Raw genomic sequence first — 18,362 nt, 5'->3', positions numbered from 1 at the left:
GTCACAAGAGTGGTGTGAATGATGTTGCGACCGGGAAAGATAGAGATTCAGGGTCGTTGACACACAGCCGGCTGCGAATTCGATAGGCTCGATATGCACGTCCTGCGGGTAGAGATGTCGAGATCGAAGCCAAAATCGTCATAAGTGGGGCAGATTAAGGTACAAGGCTACGCCCGAAAGTGTCGCTAACGCGAATCCAGGGTCCGCCGGGGAGCCGCGAGGGTGCGCAAAAGCGACGGCTCGCGGACATCCAGTCCTTTGCTCGTGGTGGTCATCCGGATGTGGGCCTGCGTGAAGTTATTGGCTTGGTGGCGCCGTGCAAGATACCGTAGATCTCCGCGAGCAGTCTGCCGAGTACAAAAGCGCGCCGAAAGCAAAGGACGGTGCTGTAGCAGGAGGATTCTGCCCACGTCTGCAAATGGCAAGTCCGCATGACGCATGCTTGCCTGAATGCCTGCACCATCCGCTCGTCTCCCCTTGCTTTGTACACTCGAGGTGTCGTCATTTTGCCGCTTGAGCCCCCCTGGTATATACTCGACGCGTGCCAACTCAACGCAGACCTCTCACTAAATTGTCGCGGCTTCTATCTCTTTGGGTATGTGCCCGCTATATTCCGTGTCGTCCGACGGGACTGAACGGAATAAATACGCCGTCACGTCGACATGGAAGTTGATGTCGGTCGTGTTGAAGTATGTGTGAGGCGGTCGAAACGTCATCCCAGCAGAGGGCGTTCACCTTTTGCTTGAAACAATCCTCGTCACTGGCCCCTCTGTAGATCTGCGTTCAGCGCTGTGTAGTACTCGATGCGCCACCCGGCAACCGATACTCAGCCGCTACATCTGCGCGGTCGCGTGCTGCCGTAGCAATATTATGATGCTTTCGTACCCACCTCGTGGCATACGTCTGACAGCATCACCACCGCTGCACTGTGCGCAATCGAGATTCGCCTCCCTCAACGTTCTTTCGCACACGCCTCACCACCTCCGCAATCTCCTGCTCCACTTCTTCCATGCCTCGGCCAGCATCGACGATGACCATGTCCGCGTGCTCGTCCGGGTGTTTGCGCATTTCGTGGTAGCACTCCCTCACGCGATCCTGCAGCTCGCGCTTCTCGTATCGCTCCTCGCCGAATCCCCCGCGTTTGGCCTGCTCCTCCGCCGAGATGTCCAGGAAGATGCAGACATCTGGTCGCGGGAGGCCGACATCGGGGCTTCGACACCACTCCAGATCCATAGATGGGATGTGTTTGGCCGCGGAGTAGACGCAACCAGAGTAGTAGTATCTGTCGACAATCACCGTTGCTCCCGCGTTGATGCGCTCTTCGAGCTCTCTGACGGATTCCCAGCGGTTCGCGGAGAAGAGTAAGTGGATGGCGTGATCATCTTGTTGTGCCTGGCCGCTGAGATAGCTGTTGATCATCTGCCCAATGGGTGACGATCTGTTTGGAAACCGCATATGATGCACCTCCTCGCCATTCGCCCTGAGCACGTCGACTAAGCGCTGACATTGGGTAGATTTGCCGGAGCGGTCGAGGCCTTCGAAGACGACGAGCGCCCCTCTTTGCGTGCCCATGTCCGTCTGAAGTGCAGATAGTCGTCCATGAGCTGCGCGCGCGTGGAAGTGTGGAAGCATTTCATGCCCGCTCTTGGGTGCATTATGTAAGCCAGCGGAACTTCATGCTGTTTCCGTTCATCTTTTCCAACCGCATCTGCTGCTGCTTGGCTCTCATCCCTCCCCGAACAAAACGATGTCCAGAGTGTCTTGATATTCCAATTATGCCAACATACCTCACCGACCTTGCCAGCAGCACAAGAGACTCTCTGCTGTACAAAGACGATGGCTAAAATCACCGACAAGATCGCGGCCCTGCCGCCAGACAGCAACTACTTCTCCCTCGAGTTCTTCCCTCCCAAGACCCAGCAGGGCTTCTCCAACCTCCATGCCCGCCTGTCGCGTATGGCACAAGCCCTGCGCCCACTATTCGTCAACGTCACTTGGGGAGCGGGCGGAAGCACTTCCACCAAAAGCCTCGCCCTGGCGGAGCTCACACAAAGATCGCTGGGATTGACAACATGTCTACACTTGACCTGCACGAATATGAGCCGGAGACTGATCGACGAGGCACTGGAGCAGGCAAAGGCGTTAGGTGTGCGAAATATCCTGGCATTACGAGGCGATCCGCCGCGCAGCGAAGAATACCGGGATGACAGCCAGGCGGCTGCAGAAGAGGATGACAGCAACAAGGACTTCACGTGGGCCGTGGATCTGGTCCGATACATTCGGAGACAGTACGGCGACTATTTCTGCGTGGGTGTGGCGGGATACCCGGAAGGCCACTCGGATCAATCGCACCCCGAACATCAGTCCGTGGAGCATGATCTGCCATATCTTGTGGAAAAGACTGCTGCGGGGGCCGACTTCATCATGACGCAGCTATTTTACGACGTCGATGCGTATCAACAATATGAGCGGACACTTCGAGAGCACGAGAGCGGTGTCTTCAAAACAATACCGATCATCCCTGGCCTGATGCCAATCCAGAGCTACCAGATACTCTGCAGAACCACCAAGCTGAGCCATGCATCCCTTCCAGCGGACATATCTAGCCGGCTTCATGCTGTCAAGGGTGACGACGAGGCTGTTAAGCGCGTTGGTGTCGATATCCTCAGTGAGATGATTGGGAAGATGGAGAAATTGCCAAGCCCCGGACCGCGAGGCTTTCATTTCTACACTTTGAATCTGGAGAAGGTTGTTTCACAGATCCTCGAGCGATGCGATCTTATCCCATCGACTCCACCGATCATCCTTGCGCCGCCAGAGAATGGAGCTCAGGTCGAAGAAGCAATTGTAGAGGAGGAGAGCGAAGGTTACATGGTCGTCACAGACCTGAAGAAGCGTCGCCAGTCCTCTCTCGCCAACTCACAACCCCGTAACCGCGTTGTCGTATCTCGCGATCGTGCATCGAGCGCCAGCAGCACACGCACCTCCGCTCTCGAAGCGCCGGAAGACCAAGCGGGCGTTCCAAAGGATCGAATCAACAGCCGAGCAAACACTCTCGCAATCTCAGAAGGTCAAGGCGACCTCGGTCGAGAAGCGACATGGGACGACTTCCCCAACGGCCGATGGGGTGACGCCCGGTCACCCGCCTACGGCGAGATCGACGGCTACGGCGTAAGTCTACACGTCAGTGCTCCCAACGCCAAACGGCTCTGGGGCGAGCCGAGCAAGATCGCAGACATCTCCGCCCTCTTCCAACAGCACCTGGAGGGCGAAATCGATGCCATGCCGTGGTCGGAGGAAGCGCTGCAGCCCGAGACGTTGATCATCAAGCCGAAATTGCTCAGCATGATCAACAAAGGCTGGTGGACCATCGCATCGCAGCCGGCGGTCAAGGGCGTCCGCAGCACGGATCCGATTTTCGGCTGGGGACCTAAGAACGGCTTCGTATTTCAAAAGCCGTTCGTAGAGTTCTTCGTTCCTTCGGCCGATTGGAAGCGGCTGCAGCAGGCTCTGGGCGAGGACGAACAAATCACTTATTTCGCCGGCAACTGGGCTGGCGACTTTGTCTGCTCGGATGAGGAGTCCGTCAATCCCGTGACGTGGGGCACGTTCACCGGGAAGGAAATCATCACGCCCACCATCATCGAGGCGGTGAGTTTCAAGGCGTGGTTGGAGGAGGCGTTTGGCATTTGGGGCGAGTGGCAGCGCGTTTACGAGCCGGGGTCGAAGAGCAGCAAGTTGTTGGAGAAGGTGAGGAAGGATTACTGGTTGGTGAACGTGATTGACCATGGCTTTGTCGTGCCCGGGGCATTGTGGAAGGTGCTTTTGAACGAAGCTGCATGATGAATATCTATTAGACTCATTCCGCCCGCCGACCAGCGCGGCGGACTAAATCATCTTACACACTCCGCAATCTCTACGTTGCGAACGTCCATTCCACCCCCTCATACGCCTCCCTCCTCTTCACCACCACATCCACATCGCTCCCGGGCTTCGTCGCAGAGAACGACATCTTCCAGGTCTCCTCCGGCGGCGTCACAAATCTCTCCCCCTCCCTCGCGCCCCCAACTTCAAACCCAGCAACAAAAAGCGACACCAAGCCCAGCACCTCCGTCTGCGCGAAAAACCTCCCAGGGCAAATATTGTTCCCGCCGCCGAAACTGCGGTACGCGGAACCGTGTATCTTGCCCTCCGAGTCGCGGTACGGCGCCGCGGGGTCCGGAAGCTTGTCGGAGCTTTGAGCGTCGCTCTTCGCCCTCTCGCCCGTTGAGAGGAAGCGGCGGGGGTTGAAGGACGCGGCGTCGGGACCCCAGGGGCTTTTGAAGTGGATTACGCTCGTGGCGATTTGGACTACGGCGTCCTTTTTGAGCACGTAGCTTTGGCCTGTTGTGTGGTTTGTGATGGTTGTGTCTGCCGCGACGAAGCGGTTTGAGTGGACGGGAGCGTACATTCGCAGCACTTCGCGGAAAGCAGAGGAGAAGAGCGGACATGCGGAGCGCAGCTTGCCGATGTGCATGGTGCGTTTTGAGGCCGAGTCTGCCGTCACGCATTTGTCGACTTCGCCGCGGATGTCGGCGAGCAGTGCCGCGTCTTCGAAGATGTACGCGAGCAGCCAGAAGGCGGTGGGGACGGTGTTGACCAGCGCGCCGAACAGCAGGCTCGCCTCGCCGTGCGCGAACATCTTCTTCGTCAGCCCGTACTTGCCCATGTTGATCTTCACGCGGTTCTTGATCAGCTCGCTCGTGCCGGCGTCGTTGTACGCCTCGGCGTCCATGTATTCGTAGAAGGCGTCGAAGACGGCCTGGCGAGCCGTGCTGCCCTGTCGCGCGAAGATTTGGGGGTAGGGGACCATGGTCAGCGCCGTGGCATTGGATTCGAACACCCAAAAGGCCTCTTCGGCTTCTGGGTGCAGGGCGAATGGGTTGCGGGGCCCCCAGATGGCAGCGACGGATGCGATGGAGAAGTGATGGCGCAGCCAGGTCCAGAAGACCAGCCGCTGCGGCCCATGCACGGCGAGCTGATTGACATGCACGGCGATATTGTTGAGAATGCTGCGATTCAGCGCATCGAGAAGGGGACCGGGTGCGAGCACGCCTTGCATCATGTCGTGGATTTCGATGATGATCCCGTCCCGCGTCCCGTTCTCGCCGTTGAGATTGTAGTCCACAAGGGCATTGGTGGCGTTGTCGAAGGCAAAGAGCGACTTAATGGCTTGGGCGATGAGGGTGTTGAATTGCAGCGTTTTGTGCGCGCGGTGCACGGCGATGGCCCAGTCGGGGGAGGCAACGAGGTACATTCGCCCGCTGAGCATGGGTAGGGTGTAGATGCCATGGTTGTAGCGGGTGTTCAGTTTGCGGAAGTAGTCCGAGCCTTGTCGCATCAAGTTGAGGATGTGGCCGAAGATGGGGACATTGGAGGGAATGTAGGGCGGTTCGCGCGCATCCTTTCGGGGGGTGAGGAAGCGCTGGATCAAAAATATGAGGGCGGCGATGACGAGGACGACGAGGAGAAGAGGGGAAGAGGGTATTGAGAACATGATGGGACGGATGAACAATGAAAGACAGCGGAGGGAAAGACAAAGGAGAGCAGATGGAGGGTTGGTTAGGTGGATGAATGTCCTAGGGCGTGAGCGGAGGGCTGAAACTACGTGTGGAATTGCCCGGTTCGGACAACTGAACGTTATCGCTGGTGAGCTGACGGGTGTGCTCTTGGAAGGATTGCACCGACACTTGTTATACGAGAACACTGCTCACATAGGCGGCTCAATCCTCCCTCACCGTGCTAGGCTCTTTAGGGTCTCACTCGAGATATCGCACGCGATGACTAAGCTGCAGGTGATCCCCCTCCCTCTCCTCCCTTCCCATCAACCACAACCTCCACATCCTCCTGCCTCGCCTCCGCAATCTTCTCCTTCCCATCATCCAACATCGTAAACGCCGCCTTGTTCTTCTTCGCCTCTCCCGGCCCCTCCGACTTGAACTGATACCCTCGCACTCTCGGCCCCTGTCCCGTCTTCTCCGGCAAATGCGCATTGTACACCTCCTCGAATCTCCTCCGTTCACTGTCGAAAACATCGAGTGCGATGCTTTGCCGAATCCCAGCGAAGAAGAGGTCGAGCACGTGGTGATTGTGGATCTGCAGCAGGATCCACCCGAGCATTTCCTTGGCCAACAGGAGGTGCTGGATGTATGCTCGGTGGTGCTTGGTGCAGGCGTAGCACTTGCACCCTTTGGTCAGAGGTGAGAGGTCGATGGCGTGGGCTGCGAGCCACATGTCGATCCCTAGAGTCCTGGGGGCGACATGCTCGTGGTCTGGGGGTGTGATCTGCGGCGCTGGAAGCGTAAAGTCCAGTGCGATGCCAGCATCGGTTGCGGCGCTGATGAAGGGTATGGTAAAAACATCGATTCCCATGGAAATCTGTTGAAGGATGTCGTGAGGCGTGCTCGGTTCCGTGAATGCGAGTCGCGACAGGCTGTGCAATGCGGCCGGTAAGTCTTCCAAAGGTGCCAGATTGTAAAAGGCCAGGCCAGATACTAGCTCGCCAAGCTGCTCCGTCAGGCAATCCATGTAGAATCGTTGGTTCGCGCAAGACACCAGCGATAGCGGTGCAAACAGCTTCGACCGTCCTTTCGTCTTGCCATTGCTGTTGCGCAACGCAACATGATCTTGCATCCATTGTATCTGCCGATCGGTTGCCTTTTCAATTCTCTTCGAACCCAATGCACGCCCATACGGAATATCGCCCAATCCCACCACAATGTCCGGTTGTAGATGCTCCGCCGCCTTCGCATAATCTTCCGCCTTCAGCGTTCGGAATCCAACAGCCGTGCACACCGAAATCGAGGTATTGGTATTCGGATTGGCCGCCGGAGCGAGCACAGGCGGCGTCCTTCTCGCTCCCAACACCAGCACGGTCTCTTCCGGCAAGGCAATAAAGCGACGTAGCGGCGACGAGCCATCAGGCGGACTGAATTCATATATCGGCGGGATCTTCTGCGGCGCGCGTTCTATGACTTCCAGGCTGTGAGCACATCCGTCAGCCCAGGATGGAGCGGGTCGCGTGCGCCGCACTTACAGTCTTCGAGCGGCACGTAGACGCCATTGATGCCCGCGTCGCGACGAAAGGTGTCTTGCGTGATGTGAGGCACCACGCCGCGGGACGTCACGCCCAGGTAGTGTGGGGTTTCAATCGCTTTGCGGCCGGGGAGACAGAGGCGGCCGAGACGAGGGCCCAGGCTTTGGGGCGTGCTTTTGATGATGTTGAACATTTCGTCGGGGAGCTGCGAGAGCTTGCCGGGCTCGACTGAACCCATCCTAGCCGGTGCTATTGATCTGCTGCCCTCGTGGCCATGCGAGGAGAGACGTTAGTCGCGTGGATCTCTCTTCAACAAGAGTCGTCACATCAAAAATTTGGCCCGGCCGGCTTACATAAGATCTGGCTATCCGTTTTGGGAAGGAGTGAGGATGGAGAGCATTAGCTACGAGCGCATTGAGTACAAACTATCTCGCTAGCGGAAAACTGTCTCCTTCCATTCTTCACAATCTGCAGTGACTCCCTGTCACATATCCGCGTCGAATCTCTCTCTCATTCATGTCACATTCTGCTCCCCTCATCCTCTATCTGTCGAAGCGCTTGCTCTCCAGGATGCTCCCCCCTAGCATACCACCCATGTCCGTCTTGCCGATGCCTTGCCCGTTCCTGCGGATCTTGGACATGAACTCATGTAGAAACTTGACAGGGCTCGTGCGTAGCTTGCCCGAATGGCCGCTGACGATGAATCCATCCGCGCTGACAATCTCGCCTTCCTTCCGAGGACTCGATGCGAGGTTGAGGAATTGGCAGGCCTTCAGATAGTCGTCGTAGGATGATAGGTAGAGTTGTCCGGCGAACAAATCGAGCTGCATGGCTAGTGATGGTCGTACGATGAGATCTGTTTGCTGCTCTGGGATGGTGAAAAAGTCCAAGCGATCGAAGGATCTGTAGCTGAGATTGACTCGTGGCCGGTACAGATGGAGAGCCACATTGCGAGCGCTTGCAAGGTCGGGAAGCAATTGCTGAGCCTCCCAAGGGCTGATGATCATCATCCTTGCCACGATGTCGCTCTCGCCGGGGCGACTGGTCAGGATCCATTGCACAGGTCGCTGGTAGTGATCCGACTTGTACGCGTTGGCCGAAGACTTTATCGTGCGGGCGAAGTCGGCCGTTACCAGCAACGATCCGCCTCCCGAGAGCTGGCTCACGTCGAATCCGTTCGCTGCTATGGTGTCACGGAGGCTGTAGAAAGCTGGCATGTATCCCGTCGACATATGTTCCATGACGCCCCAGTTGACGAACTTCTTGACGTCCGGGTGGAGGATGTGCGGAGCTGCCTCTGCTGGGTCCGGCCGCTCGATTTGCGATTCGATCTCCATCTTGGGACAGAGCTCTCGCTCTTGCTCTTCTTGCAAAGTCCGCGCGCCGAACTGCAAATGCTCAAACTCCAGACACCGCTGCTTGATCTCCTTGATTCGCTTGACAGCAGGTGAATTCTGCGACGAGATCTGGGTTGTTGCTGGGGCATGTGGTGAGTATCGTTGCTCCAACGTCTGCGCTTCAATCTCCAGAAATTTCTTGGCCTGCGCAGGTATCATTGCGATCATGTCGAGCCAATGGGCCCCCTTCCAAAGCTCTTCTTGGTGTGCGAAACGCTGGCCTTGCATGTCCCACAAAGGCATGGCCCGTCCGGTTTCGAGGAACGTCTCGCGTATCGACCACAGTAGAACGTCCTGCAACTGGATGTCGGCTCCAGACTCCTTTCGAGTGCATGCATGGATCTTATTCTTAATCTCGTCCGGAACGAGGAAAGTGACTGTTTGTCCCTGGCCGAGCTTTCTCATCCGCATGCACGCTTGCACCAGTCGGTCTTTTGTCAGGTTGGCACCCAAAGTGACGGCTGCTCGGTAATGAGCCGGGAGCTTCAGATCGATGCCGCGAGTGTGCGCTTCGTCAAGGAAAACAAAGCAGACGTCGAGCTGGTACAGAAACGGCGAGGTCTGCAGAGGCTCCACGCACCCCGTTCGATCAAGGACTGAGACCACGTCCTCATCACTCACAAACACCGCGGCCTGATAGCCGTTGCTTGAGTGCATCTCCAGCCACTTCTGGGCGACTTGTTCATTTGTAAGTTCCAGAATCAGTGCTCCAACGTCTAGGATGACCTGGCAGGGCGGATCGAGAGTCTTGACTTGCTGGAGCAAGCACTCAGCGTCACTCATTGTCGAGGAGACGGTCTGCGGTATCAAGACCACGGAGTTGTCCTTTTGCAAGAGATGATTCAAGACCAGAGCATTGGTATGTTTCTGTTGCGGGAGATCGAGGTGTTTGACATCAAGTGGAAGAAGTTCTCGCGAGTCGATGGTACCGCTGAAACCTGTTGTCTTCTGTCGCTTGGTCTTCCCAAGATCCCACCCAGAAGCGGAAAGCCTGGAGCATGAGTTAGCATACGATCAAGATGATGTACGAGAACGAGCACATACTTGTGTGGGAATTCCTTCATCTCCCTGGGAAAGACGAAAGTAGCGAGGAAGTAGTCGACAGCAGATTTGCTGTGGCGGACGTGCGGAAACACTTCCTTGATGCATTGCGATCGGTCCTTCAGATTGATGCCTTGAAGCTGACGGAACGCTGATGGCAGGGTTGACACTCCCGCTGTCCAAGCAGCATACTCGATGTCGGCCTGATCAGAGTCCATGAGATGCTCGAATGCCAGAAACAGGTCGCCATCTTGAAGTCCTCCGTAGTAGTAAGACAAGGAAGTCAGCACGATCACCACGTCTGGATGACTGAATTCCGAGCGTAGTGTTGGGCTGTCTTTGGCCCGGTAGGGAACAGCCAGCTTGGTTGGAGGCTTGCGATCCGGGACCAGTCCGTAATTGACCCTCCAGCGTTTCTGACTAAGGGTGAAGGCAAGCACACCTCCAGCCAGAAGCCCGCGAAGCAAAAGCAGCGGTGACTTGGTGTAATCAGTCCAGAATCCGTCTGTGCTACTCCCCTCGACTTCCGCTATCTCCTCCGGGCTGAGATCTGTCTTGATCATGTAGGTATAGACGGCGTTTCTGACTTTGTCGGACTGGCGAGCAATCGGAAAGCCGTCCAGACCACGTTGGCAGATATATTTGGCGATGCTCCGGATGAAGAACTCCTCTGCGTCGGGCTTCAGCAGGCGTGTTCTTGGGAAGCTGCTGCAAGGACCCGAAGTCACTTCGACTGCAGAACCCAACAGCTGCGCGCTATCGTTGGCAATCTGCCTGACGATGTCCAACACCTGCTGAATCAGGAGCCATCGATGAGGGCTGAAGGTGATCTGGTCCTGATGTCCCACGGTATAGATGAGTTCGAATTTGACAGCGAAGATTTCATCGGCTTCGTCCACTGCAGAAGGCAATTAGCATGGTGCACAAACTTATAAATACGGGTAGAAGACTTGCCTATGTCTCGAGACGAGGTGTCGAAGAAATTCTGGGTGCGCATTAGCGAGCGACCAATGTCCTCCTTGCCACTGTTGTAGCATTCCAGGCCCATCAGCTGAAAAGACAGGATATGCTCGGGCTGCACTAGCAAGACGCCACGGTGCGCCATGCACTCGCGAACGAGCCGGCCGACGCTATCGACTGCGGTCGTGTTCAGCTTCAAGGACCGCGAGAACGGCATGTAGTAGACCCTTCTATTCAGAAGTCCGCCGAGTTTCGAAGTGAGCATCTGAGCCATTTGCTTCGACTGTGGTTTGGCGACCACTACTCTGACAAGCCGAGATGAATCCGCAAGCGCTGCAGCGACAATGGGAACAATGACAGATGACTTGCCCTCACCCATGTTCAGCTGCATGACCTGATTCTGGCCTGTTTCGGTGCTCCCCATCTGAGACGCAATCTGCTCTTGAACTGGCCGTATGATGATGCAGCTTTCAATCTCGAGGAGAAGGGTTTCAGGATGGTCCATGGGGTCCCAATTCGTATGCCCAGTGTTGTCTCGTTCTTTGGCCAGATCATCTCCTCGAGATGCTCTGAAGGCCGCCAGCATGCGCTGAGACCGCTGCAACGCAGTCAATGCTAGACCGTATTGCACCAGACCAGCTTTCCAATCGGAACTCAGCTTATCCCACTTGGGTAGAGTAAGCTGTTGGAGGACAAAGATTGGCGACACCCTTGGCCATTGCTGAACCATATGCGCCACCTCCAAACCTCGAAGCTGTGACGTCGGATTGGCGGTATTATTCAGTGCGGTCTCGATGTTGCCCAGCAACGATTGCGCATGCTGAGCATACCTTTGCTCCTGCGCAAGTAGATCTGCCAGTGAGAACTCGCTTGCGGGTTTCGAGGATGACACAGTGGTTGTTTGAAGTGAAACGAGGCTGTCGCGCAGCGCATCAGAATACGACTTCTCGTACCGAGATCCCAATGAAGTCGACTCTAAGGTTTCGATCAAGTCGGCGAGGCCAGGAGCAACGTCTGTGGGAGTTTGATCGCAAAGCAGGCTCTGCTGCGAGGCCGGCGGAGACACGCTCACGGGACCAGCGCCAGCGAAGAGACCGTCTGCAGCAACATGACCCAGGGCCGAGAGGGTCTTGGTTGGGTTCGAAATGATAGTTTGGGGCGAGCTGAGTTCTTTCAGGCCCACCGCGGATATTACCTGCTCGATGCGCTTTAGGTACTGAAAGAGTTGCAGATTGGCAAAGCAGGTCTCGAATTTGGATCGTATGGCCTGTTCGGCGGGTTTCAGCCGGACATAGTCGGCCACACGGACGGGCGACGCTCCATCACCAAATGGCGCTGGTTTCTTTTGGGGCCATAGCTGACAGTAGTGATTTGCCACGGCCTCAAAGGCCTTCTGCTGATTCAAGTTGAACTGTTTCTGCTGACGACTCTGGAATTGGCCCGGATTCTCGCTCCCATTCCGAGTTAATCTGGCCTCGGGCGAATCTTTCAGCTTCTTAGTATGTGATCGCAGAAGAGTGACCAATTCGCGTTTGTCGACCTCATGTCCCTCTCGAGGAGAACAGAACTCTATCTCGGGCACTTCGACGTCGCGAAGAGCATCCACGGAGGCCAGAAGCGCCAGCAGTTGAGCTACTCGCATGTCGGCATTCTCATTGGCGACCACTGCCGACAGCCAGGCCATGACGGCGAACTTTTCGTCTCCGTCATTCTTCTTGAACAATTTGTGGACAGGCAGCAGATAGGCGAGATCAAAGCCAGCCGTGGCAGTACTTCCAGTGTACTGGAGAAAAGAGGCAGAAAGCTCAGTATTCGGGCCATGGACGCGGCTCTTCGCTAAATACAAACACCAGAGGCAACCCGGATTTGGCAAACGCCAATGGTAGGTGTCGAGGTCTTGGTAGATCGTGCTTGCCATCGAATACGCCCTGACCAGTCTCGTTGGTGCTTCGAAGTGATCCCGAGCTGCATACGGTTTGTCCCAGTCAGGGCAATGCTGTTCTGCGCCGAACTCAGAAACGCGGAATGTGGCTGTGCGGAGAAGGTCGCGCTCTAGCAACGACTTCTCGCACCTTCTCAGTTCGGGCCGATGGAATGTCGCATCTTCAAAGAGCACTTGGTATTGCTCTGCTGCATCGAAGAGCTCAGCGACGAGCTCGCGAAAATGGCCGTGTTGAGACATGAAACTCAATCCGAACTGCCAGCTGATGGTCTGCATGACTTGTTCGTTCAAAGGGTAGAACACTCTTTCCGGAGTAAGAGCAGCGATGCGCTCCAGAGTGGCAATATTGGTCTGCGAAAGCTGACTGAACGATCGCACTGCCGCAGATCTGAGCATAGCCAGAGAGTGTTCCGTTCCAGTCTTGCGCAGAAGAGGGTCCGGGAGGCAGAATGATGACAAGGCATGCAAGTATGTTAGGTATAGCTTGCCCTGAAGACCACCGTTGTCAATCAGTCTGCCCAAGAGCGTGTCTTCCCTCAAAGGATGCACTTTGACAATCGAGTCCTTGTCAATTGTCACGAAAGCGTGATCTCCCATCTGAAAAACTCCCGCGGAACCTTCCGGTACGAGGACCATCCGGTGGCCATCGGAATCTCTTAATATCAGCTTCGGGACACCGACCAACGTCCCAAGCGATTGGTCCTCATCCACGTACATTCCGCGGAACTGGCGAGACTCAAGGTGTGCCTTTCCAGCGCTCAACGAGAACTCAAGCTGAAGCTTGGGAACATTCACTTGAATGCAGGTTCCAGAAGCCATCGCTACAGCAATGATATTCTCCGGCTTCGTCAGTGGGTCGAGGATGTGATTGATCACGACGGCCGTTTTGCTCTGACTTCCGACCACGCAATTCCCATGCTTCACGAGACGCCACGTGGAGGTGGAAGTGCATCTTGTCAGAACCCATGAATCGGCGGAGACTTCGTCCCAAGGATGATCGCGCGAACGGAATTCGACGGTCTGGTTGGAGTGGTTGTACCAATGAATCATGTCGTGTGCAAAAGTCGCTGGTAGCTTTTCGTGGAAGAGTCGGCTTGGAATTGACTCGTAGTCTGTCGAACGCCTTGAGGCGCGAACGATCAGATCGGGAACGGAGAGCACGGAGAACTGAGCAACATGGCTGAGTGCGAAGTGTACATCGTACCCGTGGTGCTGCACTGTGGCAGCAAACTTCATGCCAGGAACGCTCGATGGGCCCACCTCCACCACGGCACTCTCGAATATTTGAGGCCACATTAAATGCTTCTCGTACTCGGCCGGCGGACGGTGCAGAGGAAGTCCATTCACCAAAAGCTCTCCACTCAGGACGTTGTAGTGGACTTGAGGTATACCATGACTGGCAGGCGCAGGTTGGGTGAAGAGCCAATGGTCTGCACTGCCGTCCAGTGAGCTCCAAGGACGCCCGTGACGATGCACAGGTGCTATGGCGTGCTGAACGGATGTGTGCCTGCTCTTCAACAGAGGGTATGCCCGATGGAGTAACCTGGACAAGCGCATGGACTGAAGGTCGAACGCTGACTGGTTTGTTGCCGCGCGAGCGCTCCTTCCTCCATGTATGGCAATTGAACATTCAATCAGAATGGAGGCACCATTGGAAACGTTGAGCAGTCTCACGAGGTGTGCGTCGTCGACATCAAAGCACAGAGCACAGACAAGCGCGACCTCAACCCTCTTGGACTGAAGCTCCGTGTTTTCTTTGGTCGCATTCATGCGGTTGGACTTATTGTGCAGAGTTCTGAACCAACTCAATGCTGTATCGCGAGCGATGACCAGAAACTCGATGCATCGGTTTGCGATATCCGGAGACGGAGTGAGGGTCAGCAGACGGCAGGCGATTGCCGAAAAGACACCCAAAGCTTGAGCAGACTCCCAATTCTCTTTTACTCGATTCAGAGCCTGTCGAAGGCTGTCGATCATCCCAGAGATGTATGGGATATTTTCGATCGCCTTGTGGCTCGCACGAAGCAAGGAGTTCGAACTGTCCGGAGGTCCAGCCTGATAGAGGCATTGGAAGACGAAAAGCGCCGTCTCTTCCTTCTTAAAATCGACCGAAGGTGCTTCGAGTTGAGCGAGAAGATTGATCCACTGGATCCGATATCCCAGAAGAAGCATGCACAGGTCCTTGCCTTCTTCCAGGGTGATGTGCCGAGGGAGATCTGACTGCGCCGCGATGACCGTGTTTGGAGTTGGGCCGCTGGGCGCTGATGCAGGCCGAAAGAGATATTTCTGAAGAGCTGCAGAGCGTGTCGGGAGCTGATACGTGCACAGCTGAGGAGCGTTGTCATTGTGAGTGAGCTCCTGCACAAAGCAGTTTTGAACGAAGTCGAAGTACCGATAATCCAGGCCATTCTTCGTGCAGACGGTGAGTTCGGTAGCCGTTGAGACGAGTATGTTTCTCCGGTGAGTAACGATGTGTGGCTTGTCCTGGGAGAGGAGTCCAATGCGATGCCCAGAAGACAACGAAGCGAAGGCTTTCAGATGAGGATCATCCGGCAGCGGATAGCTCACGCGTGGTCCGCATACAGCAAAGTACTGCGACTGGAACACGATTCGCAGCAAGAAGAATGTGGCGTCTCGCCACGAATCAAACCAAGCCGGCGCGTTGAGTTCAAACATCACCACCTTTGCTCTTTCTCTTGCTGCAGGCAGTGGCCATTCATGAATCTCGATGGTGAGCTTCTCGGCCTGAGTCAGGAAGCCACATCTCCGGCAGGTACTCGAATGTTTCTTCTCCGTGTAATTGTTGTCGGTGACGACGACGATCTGATCACACGAAAGTTCGGCATGCAGCTTTCGCAGATGTGCGTATTCTTCTTTCAACTTCCTCAGTTCCAAGAGCTTTTCTTGACGCGCCTTGGTGGCCCACTCCTCAATGCGCTTGAGCTCGTCTTGCATTGGTTTGGATTGGTTGAAGAAAGTCGCCGCGAAGGAGTCCGAACTGCTGTTGTCGATAAAGATCTTGCGGGATGGAAAGCGGGCATCAGCATGGCGCTTTGACATGTAGCGCTCCACGTCGCGCAGCTTATCCATCTGATCCTTGAACGGCAGCAGTAGATTCTGGAGCTGCGAGCTAGGAACTCCCGACTCGTACTGATGCAAAAGGTTGCATCCGGCGATGGCAATCACATCGCAAGCTATCCATAGCTCGAAGATGGTCAGGATCATTGTCGAAATTGCCTCTGGATTGCCGGCATAGTGTGACTGTGCATGGATGTGATAATCCTTTATCAAAGCGGAAAGGCTCTGACACATGGAGGAATCATCGATGTGCGCTACGGCCCAGTTGCGACTGTGCAAGGCCACCCACTGCTCGAAGCTTGCAAGGTTGGGCACAGCATAGGAGGCGATTGCGAACATTTGTGAAGTCAGTCGTGGAAGGGTTTGGGCCGGAAACTTTACGAATGCGGAGGTGGGCGTGAAGTTAGACTCGACGGCATTGGTGTTGCGGTTGTTGAATGATGCAATGTAGGCATCAAGTGCTGGAAGATGGAGACAGGCGTCGTTGTTGAGATCGAGCACCGCCAGTCGGCCGATGTCCAGGTCGCGAGCGTTGTTTGCCTGGATATCCCTCCAGCGGCTCTCCAGTACCGCATGCGTTCGTTCCATGATAACTCGAACCTGAGCGAACACCGTCGCGCCAATGTGCGGGCCCATCTTCAAAAGGCGTCGTGCAAGTTTGGCTTTCATGCAATGAAGAACATCGGAGGGGATGCTGAATACGGCGGCGTCGTCCAGGATTTTCGCCATGATCGTGAGCATGGCTTCCTTGTACAGCGTCGTGGAGTTCAAGCGCCGTACACAGGTGAGATGCAAAGCGACACGAACGAGCATCCAGATAGGAGAACGGCGCCATGGCGCTAATGCGTCCTTCCAGAGAATGTCGTCACGCGTGCATTTGGTGATGGTGGGCACCGAGGCGGGTCTGCCAATCGAGAGCAAGAAGCCGATGAGAAGCTCAGAGACTATACCCGGATGTGTGGTGTCTCTGTCTTCGTCATGGAGGGCACCCGCCTTTTTCGCTTGAGCCTGCATTCCCCCAACTGCCTCACTGCTCATGTTGGAGAGCATTTGGACGATGGTGGCTTGGAATTCTGGCTGGCGGAAGTCGTTCAGGTCCATGGCCACAGCAGCTCCCGGAAAAGAGCGAAGCAGGCGGCCTTTTGTCGTCATGACCGCATTGTTAAGAGGCGAGAGCTCGAAGGTATCGATTCTGATATGGTCTGGCTCTTTACTGATGAGAACTCCGGCATTCTGTGCACGGATGTGTAGCGGGATCGGGATGCCTAGTGGTGTGGTTAGTTTGCATAACGTCACAAGACCGAGGAGCGATGCAACTCACCATTCTCGATCAGATCGTCCCTTGCATTTCGAAGCTCGCTCTCCATGATATGTCCATTGCAATGAACTCTTTGCATTCCCACCACCATGCGGAGAGCTTGGTCGATGAGTTTACTCTCGCCATCCTCCATCCACTCCCGAAAAGCTCGGAGGCCTGTCAGGGTTGCCTGGATCAAGACTGTATCGAGGTCTGGATCGTAGTCGCTCTTTTGAGGCAGTCGTGGTGGTAAGAAGATATGATTGGCCAGGTAAGATGCAGCCGTCTCTGTAAGCACAGAGCGACCGCCTCCGCCTGATGCCGCTGACATCTTGAGGTGGCACGCTGTGATGCGTGCTGGACGTATTGAGGCTCAGTGATGTTGGAGGTCGAGGAGGAACGTGAGAGCGTTTCGATGGAAGGCGGTATTGTGGCAAAAGTTTGTGCGGAAGCGAAGGGCGTGAAGAGCGAGAAGGTGACACAAGTCGCGGGCTGAAGTTGTGTCAAAACGACGGCTTTCAAACGCGGCGGAGGATGCTCAGTCACCACGGCAATGTAGGTGAACAACCGTACCGCAGTGAGTGAGCTAGCGTGTCTGAGCCAGCTGCTGGGAGCTCGTTGATTCAAGCCGATGCCTGGTTCGTCAAAGGATCTAAGTGCTTGGAAAGTGAGTATTAGGCTGCAGGTCTCACGTTGATGCAAACGCTGGCCGAACGCACGGTTCACGTCATCGCAACAAGACCTATGCCTCGTTTGATTGCACCCGCGGGGTTAGCAACCTCGGGCATCAATCATAAGCCATAGGAAACGTCTATAGCATTCTGGCTGCTGGGTTGAGTCAAAGGAACCCGCAACAGTGCTTACTGTGGTATCCCGTCAAGGGCTTACATGCTTGGTGGGACGGCCATGCAGCTCGGCGTGGGAGATGCGGAGGGCCGGATGTCGGCCTCCACTGCGGCTTCCCGCATGCTGCGTGGCCTGCGAAGTTTCATCGCCCTCGAAACGTCGACGTGCCCGAGACCCGGACAATAGTAGCAGAAGCGCGTCTCGGACATTGCCATCGCGTGAGGACGCTGCGCAGGGCGAAAATCCGCGATTCTCAATGAGCTCAAAGCTCATGGTGATGAAACGTGAGACCAGCCCGTGATGAGCAAATTACGCCCATCGCGTGCATGCGCAAGAACTCTGAGGTTCGAATGAATCGAAGCCTCGAATGTGAGGACGCGCGGGTTCTTAATAGGAATGTTAACGAAGAAGGCACGAAGTGAGGAAGGAGCAACAGGAGGAAGGAACGAGGTGAGGTCGAGTCCGCGTTCTCCACTTTGCGCTAGCTTCGGAATGCGGAGCGTCATCACGTGCACCAGACCTCCAAATAATCTGCAGATCTACAAAACGGGAGAAGTTACTCATCATCTGAAGTATACTTTCGCAACAAATGCTCACAGCATGAGCTCACGTGGATAGTGATTTCCAGCACGTGCTGTTAGCAGCTGCACGACGCAAAGACTCGCCGCAGCATCTTGCGAGGTGCCCATTCAGTTCATAGGGTATCTCTGATCGGAAATCCCGGCG

At 55.6% G+C, this 18,362-nt stretch overlaps 5 protein-coding genes across 5 annotated transcripts; 1 reads left to right on the top strand and 4 right to left on the bottom strand.

Annotated features, from left to right (window-relative positions):
- Positions 1–912: 912 nt before the first annotated feature.
- BDY17DRAFT_324252 (thymidylate kinase-domain-containing protein) lies at positions 913–1,572 on the bottom strand (the record flags this gene model as incomplete). The annotated part of the gene is made up of 1 exon (XM_033737157.1): positions 913–1,572. The coding sequence occupies one exon, from the start codon at positions 1,570–1,572 to the stop codon at positions 913–915; it is 660 nt and encodes a 219-aa protein (XP_033590097.1).
- Positions 1,573–1,836: 264 nt separating this feature from the next.
- BDY17DRAFT_316858 (methylenetetrahydrofolate reductase-domain-containing protein) lies at positions 1,837–3,843 on the top strand (the record flags this gene model as incomplete). The annotated part of the gene is made up of 1 exon (XM_033736041.1): positions 1,837–3,843. One exon carries the CDS (start codon positions 1,837–1,839, stop codon positions 3,841–3,843), a length of 2,007 nt encoding a protein of 668 aa, XP_033590096.1.
- A 36-nt stretch (positions 3,844–3,879) lies between these two features.
- BDY17DRAFT_149612 (cytochrome P450) lies at positions 3,880–5,651 on the bottom strand. The gene has a single exon (XM_033729611.1). It carries the CDS (start codon positions 5,534–5,536, stop codon positions 3,917–3,919), a length of 1,620 nt encoding a protein of 539 aa, XP_033590095.1. The 5' UTR covers positions 5,537–5,651; the 3' UTR covers positions 3,880–3,916.
- Positions 5,652–5,823: 172 nt separating this feature from the next.
- Positions 5,824–7,268, bottom strand: BDY17DRAFT_249573 (tRNA-guanine(15) transglycosylase-like protein; the record flags this gene model as incomplete). Its single annotated transcript, XM_033730993.1, has 2 exons — positions 5,824–7,013; positions 7,076–7,268. 2 exons carry the CDS (start codon positions 7,266–7,268, stop codon positions 5,824–5,826), a joined length of 1,383 nt encoding a protein of 460 aa, XP_033590094.1.
- Positions 7,269–7,477: 209 nt separating this feature from the next.
- On the bottom strand, positions 7,478–17,442 carry BDY17DRAFT_297546 (uncharacterized protein). The gene is made up of 4 exons (XM_033733617.1): positions 16,815–17,442; positions 10,468–16,758; positions 9,517–10,411; positions 7,478–9,463 (listed from the first exon to the last, which is right to left on the bottom strand). Exons 1-4 carry the CDS (start codon positions 17,119–17,121, stop codon positions 7,618–7,620), a joined length of 9,339 nt encoding a protein of 3,112 aa, XP_033590093.1. The 5' UTR covers positions 17,122–17,442; the 3' UTR covers positions 7,478–7,617.
- Positions 17,443–18,362: the final 920 nt, after the last annotated feature.

The sequence above is a fragment of the Neohortaea acidophila genome, assembly GCF_010093505.1.
Source record: "Neohortaea acidophila strain CBS 113389 unplaced genomic scaffold BDY17scaffold_5, whole genome shotgun sequence".
NCBI classification, from domain to species: Eukaryota; Fungi; Ascomycota; class Dothideomycetes; order Mycosphaerellales; family Teratosphaeriaceae; genus Neohortaea; species Neohortaea acidophila.
Note: the sequence above shows the minus strand (reverse complement) of the source record. Positions and strands in the feature narration are given on the sequence as shown.